Source organism: Symsagittifera roscoffensis, chromosome 8 (assembly GCF_963678635.1).
Source record: "Symsagittifera roscoffensis chromosome 8, txSymRosc1.1, whole genome shotgun sequence".
Lineage (NCBI taxonomy): Eukaryota > Metazoa > Xenacoelomorpha > Acoela > Convolutidae > Symsagittifera > Symsagittifera roscoffensis.
The window spans coordinates 12960519-12966785 of NC_087069.1; the positions used below are offsets into that span (position 1 = coordinate 12960519).

Sequence of the window (6267 nt, forward strand, 5' to 3'; positions counted from 1 at the left end):
GGTGATGCTGATGGTGATGATGAGGGTGATGAAGAAGGTGATAGTGATGATTATAGTGATAGTGTTATATAGTTGATGGTGATTTTGATGGTGTTGGTAATGGTGTTGGACAAGGTGATAATCATGGTGACATGATGATGATGGTGATGGGATTGGATAAGGTGATAGTGATGGTGATGATGAGGGTGATGGTGATGCTGATTGTGTTGATGATGATGATGGCTGTGGATAAGGTGATGGTGATGGTGATGATGTTGGTGATGGCGATGTTTATGGTAATGGTGATGGTGTTGGATAAGGTGATAGTGATGGTGATGGTGATGGTGATGGTGATGATGAGAGTGATGAAGAATGTGATAGTGATGATGATGGTGATATTGATATTTAGGTGAAGGCGATGGTGATTGTGATGGTGATGGTGATGGTGATGGTGCTGGATAAGATGATAGTGATAAGATGATGGTGTTCAATAAGATGATAGATGATGGTGATGGTGATGGTGATTGTTATGATGGTAGTAATGTTGATGATGTTGGTGATGGTGATGTTGATGGCGATGGTGGTGGTGGTAATTATGTTGGTGATGGTGATGTTGATGTTGATGAGGATGGTGATAGCGATGGAGATAGTGATGATGAGTATGATGGTGATGCTGACAGTGATGATGATGGTGATGTTGTTGGTGATGGTGATGCTGATGATGATGGTGATAGTAATGGTGTTGGGTAAAGTGATAGTGATGGTCAGGATGATGGTTATGGAGGTGGTGATGGTGATGATATTGGTGACGGTGACTTTGATATTATTGGGGATGGTGATAGCCATGGTGATGGTGATGGTGATGATGAGAGTGATGAAGAATGTGATAGTGATGATGATGGTGATATTGATATTTAGGTGAAGGCGATGGCGATGGTGATGGTGATGGTGATGGTGCTGGATAAGATGATAGTGATAAGATGATGGTGTTCGTTAAGATGATAGATGATGGTGATGGTGATGATGATAGTTATGGTGGTAGTGATGGTGATGATGATGGTGATGGTGATGTTGATGGCGATGGTGTTGGATAAGGTGATAATGGTGGTGGTGGTGATGGTGATTATGTATGTGATGGTGATGTTGATGTTAATGAGGATGGTGATAGCGATGGAGATAGTGATGATGAGTGTGATGGTGATACTGACAGTGATTTGATGGTGATGATTTTGGTGATGGTCATGATGATGGTTATGGTGGTGGTGATGGTGATGATGTTGGTGGCGTTGATTTTGATATTGTTGGGGATGATGATAGCCATGGTGACGCTGATGGTGATGATGAGGGTGATGAAGAAGGTGATAGTGATGATTATAGTGATAGTGTTATATAGTTGATGGTGATATTGATGGTGTTGGTAATGGTGTTGGACAAGGTGATAATAATGGTGACATGATGATGATGGTGATGGGATTGGATAAGGTGATAGTGATGGTGATGATGGGGGTGATGGTGATGCTGATTGTGTTGATGATGATGATGGCTGTGGATAAGGTGATGGTGATGGTGATGATGTTGGTGATGGCGATGTTTATGGCAATGGTGATGGTGTTGGATAAGGTGATAGTGATGGTGATGGTGATGGTGTTGGATAAGGTGATAGTGATGGTGATGGTGATGGTGATGGTGATGATGAGAGTGATGAAGAATGTGATATTGATGATGATGGTGATATTGATATTTAGGTGAAGGCGATGGTGATTGTGATGGTGATGGTGATGGTGATGGTGCTGGATAAGATGATAGTGATAAGATGATGGTGTTCAATAAGATGATAGATGATGGTGATGGTGATGGTGATTGTTATGATGGTAGTGATGTTGATGATGTTGGTGATGGTGATGTTGATGGCGATGGTGTTGGATAAGGTGATAATGATGGTGGTGGTGATGGTTATGGTGGTAGTGATGGTGATGATGATGGTGATGGTGATGTTGATGGCGATGGTGTTGGATAAGGTGATAATGATGGTGGTGGTGATGGTGATTATGTATGTGATGGTGATGTTGATGTTAATGAGGATGGTGATAGCGATGGAGATAGTGATGATGAGTGTGATGGTGATACTGACAGTGATTTGATGGTGATGATTTTGGTGATGGTCATGATGATGGTTATGGTGGTGGTGATGGTGATGATGTTGGTGGCGTTGATTTTGATATTGTTGGGGATGATGATAGCCATGGTGACGCTGATGGTGATGATGAGGGTGATGAAGAAGGTGATAGTGATGATTATAGTGATAGTGTTATATAGTTGATGGTGATTTTGATGGTGTTGGTAATGGTGTTGGACAAGGTGATAATCATGGTGACATGATGATGATGGTGATGGGATTGGATAAGGTGATAGTGATGGTGATGATGAGGGTGATGGTGATGCTGATTGTGTTGATGATGATGATGGCTGTGGATAAGGTGATGGTGATGGTGATGATGTTGGTGATGGCGATGTTTATGGCAATGGTGATGGTGTTGGATAAGGTGATAGTGATGGTGATGGTGATATTGATATTTAGGTGAAGGCGATGGTGATTGTGATGGTGATGGTGATGGTGATGGTGCTGGATAAGATGATAGTGATAAGATGATGGTGTTCAATAAGATGATAGATGATGGTGATGGTGATGGTGATTGTTATGATGGTAGTGATGTTGATGATGTTGGTGATGGTGATGTTGATGGCGATGGTGTTGGATAAGGTGATAATGATGGTGGTGGTGATGGTTATGGTGGTAGTGATGGTGATGATGATGGTGATGGTGATGTTGATGGCGATGGTGTTGGATAAGGTGATAATGATGGTGGTGGTGATGGTGATTATGTATGTGATGGTGATGTTGATGTTAATGAGGATGGTGATAGCGATGGAGATAGTGATGATGAGTGTGATGGTGATACTGACAGTGATTTGATGGTGATGATTTTGGTGATGGTCATGATGATGGTTATGGTGGTGGTGATGGTGATGATGTTGGTGGCGTTGATTTTGATATTGTTGGGGATGATGATAGCCATGGTGACGCTGATGGTGATGATGAGAGTGATGAAGAATGTGATATTGATGATGATGGTGATATTGATATTTAGGTGAAGGCGATGGTGATTGTGATGGTGATGGTGATGGTGATGGTGCTGGATAAGATGATAGTGATAAGATGATGGTGTTCAATAAGATGATAGATGATGGTGATGGTGATGGTGATTGTTATGATGGTAGTGATGTTGATGATGTTGGTGATGGTGATGTTGATGGCGATGGTGTTGGATAAGGTGATAATGATGGTGGTGGTGATGGTTATGATGGTAGTGATTTTGATGATGTTGGTGATGGTGATGTTGATGGCGATGGTGTTGGATAAGGTGATAATGATGGTGATGATGATAGTTATGGTGGTAGTGATGGTGATGATGATGGTGATGGTGATGTTGATGGCGGTGGTGTTGGATAAGGTGATAATGATGGTGGTGGTGATGGTGATTATGTATGTGATGGTGATGTTGATGTTAATGAGGATGGTGATAGCGATGGAGATAGTGATTATTTGTTTATTATTTGTTTATTTGATTAAAATGTTTATTATTTGGTTCATTTTTCTGCCATTTCATTAGCAGAGACTTGGATATTTTCAATTTGCGAAGTTGTTGTTTGGATATTGTTTACCTATTGTAGTTCTAAATTTTATGTTTCTCTTATGTTCATAATAATTTTAGCTTGTTCTAGTTTGTCTACTAGTTTTCGGAAATCCAAGTCGGGTTCTCGAATTAATGATGGATGTGATGCTCTTTTTTGTAGCAGTTTTGCGTAATTGTTGTGTTAGAGTCATAATTAGGATTTCAGTCATTTTCGTCTTTTTGTGTTCATGTGTATTGAGGGAGTATGCTTTTCTTACTAAAGTTTCAACTCTTACTGCGAATTTTTTTTATTGTTTCGTCGGGGAGTATACAGATTTCGTTGCAGGACTCTTTGTTGTTGTTTGACATTTTTGGAATCAAACTTTTTTCAAAATCGTTGTGTGAATCTGTTCCAATCTGATTTAATTTCTCTAGGTAGAACTAAAAACCATTTTTGAGCTGCATCATCATGTAGAGTGTGGAACAAAACTGTACCTCTATCTGTACAATTTTGATGGAATGGTGTATTTACTGGTTCTTGGCCTATAGTTGAAATTAATTTTGCCCTAACTGCCTTTACTACTGAGTATTCAGGGTCTAGGCCTGTGAATATCATGAGTGGTTTATTAGAAGATATAGATGGTTCAGCCCTGAGGTATGGATTATTGTCGTTTGCAAGAATTCTGCTGCATTTGGTATCTGTGAAAAATTTAAAAGTTCGGTTTTTGTAATCTCATGTTGTTGCAGATAATATGGTAATGGAATTTCATTTTGCATTTGATTGGTTTGATAACTTTGTTGTCTGTACGGTTTTGTGATTGTATATTATTATATGTTGCTGAATTTTGTCTTTGAGGGAAAGATTGTCTTGTTTGTCGTGTTTGTTCGGAGTGCTTGTAGGGTTCAAAAATATCTGGTTGAAAACTATTATCTGGTTGATCAATATTTTTCCAGTTTTTTTTCATGGTTTATGGATATATTGTTGTTGATTTTGATTGAAACACAACAATTGAAGTAATTGTACTACCTTCAAAAAATTGTCCAAGGAATTTAACACGAAAGAAAATTAAATTTTACTTACCTGGGACTGCTTTCATCTTTTCCCTGAGTAAAAATGATAATTCCGTTACTTCTATAAACATTTCCTGCTTTGTTTGTGACTGTATGAAAACATCGTCCAATAAAGTTATAACGTTTTCGCTAAGAGAAAGTGGTAAAAAAATTGCTCATAAAGGCTAAAAATGCTGCTGATCCTATGGAAACTCCTTAGAATAGTCTAATAAATATGTTGGTTTTCAATAACAAATTTTGAAAGGGTTTCCCATAACAAAATTGTTCATCAAATGGTATCTAGTTGAATTCAATGTTCATATCAGCAGTGGTATAATATTGTCCGTTTATTTATGTGAGTAATAGTTGTATTGGTTCTATAGGCCAATTGCATTTATATTCAACAATTAAGGAGTTGAGGTATCTTGCGTGTAGGCAATTTTAAGTGATTCGCTTTTAGCGAGAATGATGACGAGATTGATTGAGGTGTTTCCTTTTTGCTTGTTGTTCTTTATTTACTGGCAATATGATTTCATATTGTTCAAGAATGTCTAGTAATTTGTTTACTTTATCTTGAAAGTGAATTGGTACCTTACTTGCTTGTTGATTTTAAAAAACTCTGTCAGGTTTAAAAGGGAGGTGTAATGGTCAATATATTTTTCCAACGTCAAATTTACATCTAGCGTAGACAATCGAGTTTTTTAATTATAGATCTGCTAACTGATCAAATTTTTGATGATTAAATTGAGAATGATGAAAATTGAACATTCTGAGAAATTTTTGTTGTTCAAATGTATATTTTTGAAATTGAGATTTGAAATGTAGCTTGAAATAAGATATTTTTTGTGAAATAATCCCTTGTTTGTTCACAATCATTTGTAATGTTAATAAAGATACTTCTTCATAAAGAACTGTTGTTCGACAAATATCCGGTAGCTTCAAAATATTTTTTACTCTAAATGCTCTTTTTTCTGTTTGGTTAAAGGTTGCATTTCTTTCTCAATATCCTAAAAGTCCTAAAAGCAACCTGTGATTTTATATGGCGAACTGCTGTATACGTGTAGAGATATTACATCTGAGTTTGTATCTGTGGCATAAAAATGGATGAAAATGTTACTCTAAAATAATAGGAATTGGTTTAATTTCATGGTCAGACTTTTTGTTTATTTTGAACAATTTTATATTGATGTAATTGACTGACTGAGAAGTCATATACATGTCCTGAAAGTGGTATCAAGTGTTTGCGTTGTTGATTATATATGGGTTAGATTTTTGAGAAAAAAGGAGGTTGTTTATTGATTCTTTGGAAAAATGTTAGTTTTGTTTTATTTATTGTTGTAGTATTGTCCTTTAGATGTAACTCAATATATATGATGTTGATAGTTGGGATGTATTTTGTAACCAGCGGTAGTCCAATGATATTGTGTTTTATTTCTGTTGGTGTGGAACAAGGTAGAATTTATAATGATTATCCTGCCTATTTGATCTGCTAGATGTCTTTTTTGAATTGTTTTGTGAAATTTTTCTGTCTGGTGATCTTCGGCAAAATTAAGTTTGATAAAGA

At 37.1% G+C, this 6267-nt stretch overlaps 1 protein-coding gene across 1 annotated transcript; it reads left to right on the forward strand.

Annotated features, from left to right (window-relative positions):
• The first annotated feature begins 3251 nt into the window (after nt 1-3251).
• LOC134853477 (uncharacterized) lies at nt 3252-3774 on the forward strand. Its single transcript, XM_063869477.1, has 2 exons — nt 3252-3575; nt 3763-3774. Exons 1-2 carry the CDS (start codon nt 3252-3254, stop codon nt 3772-3774), a joined length of 336 nt encoding a protein of 111 aa, XP_063725547.1.
• The last annotated feature ends 2493 nt before the right edge of the window (nt 3775-6267 follow it).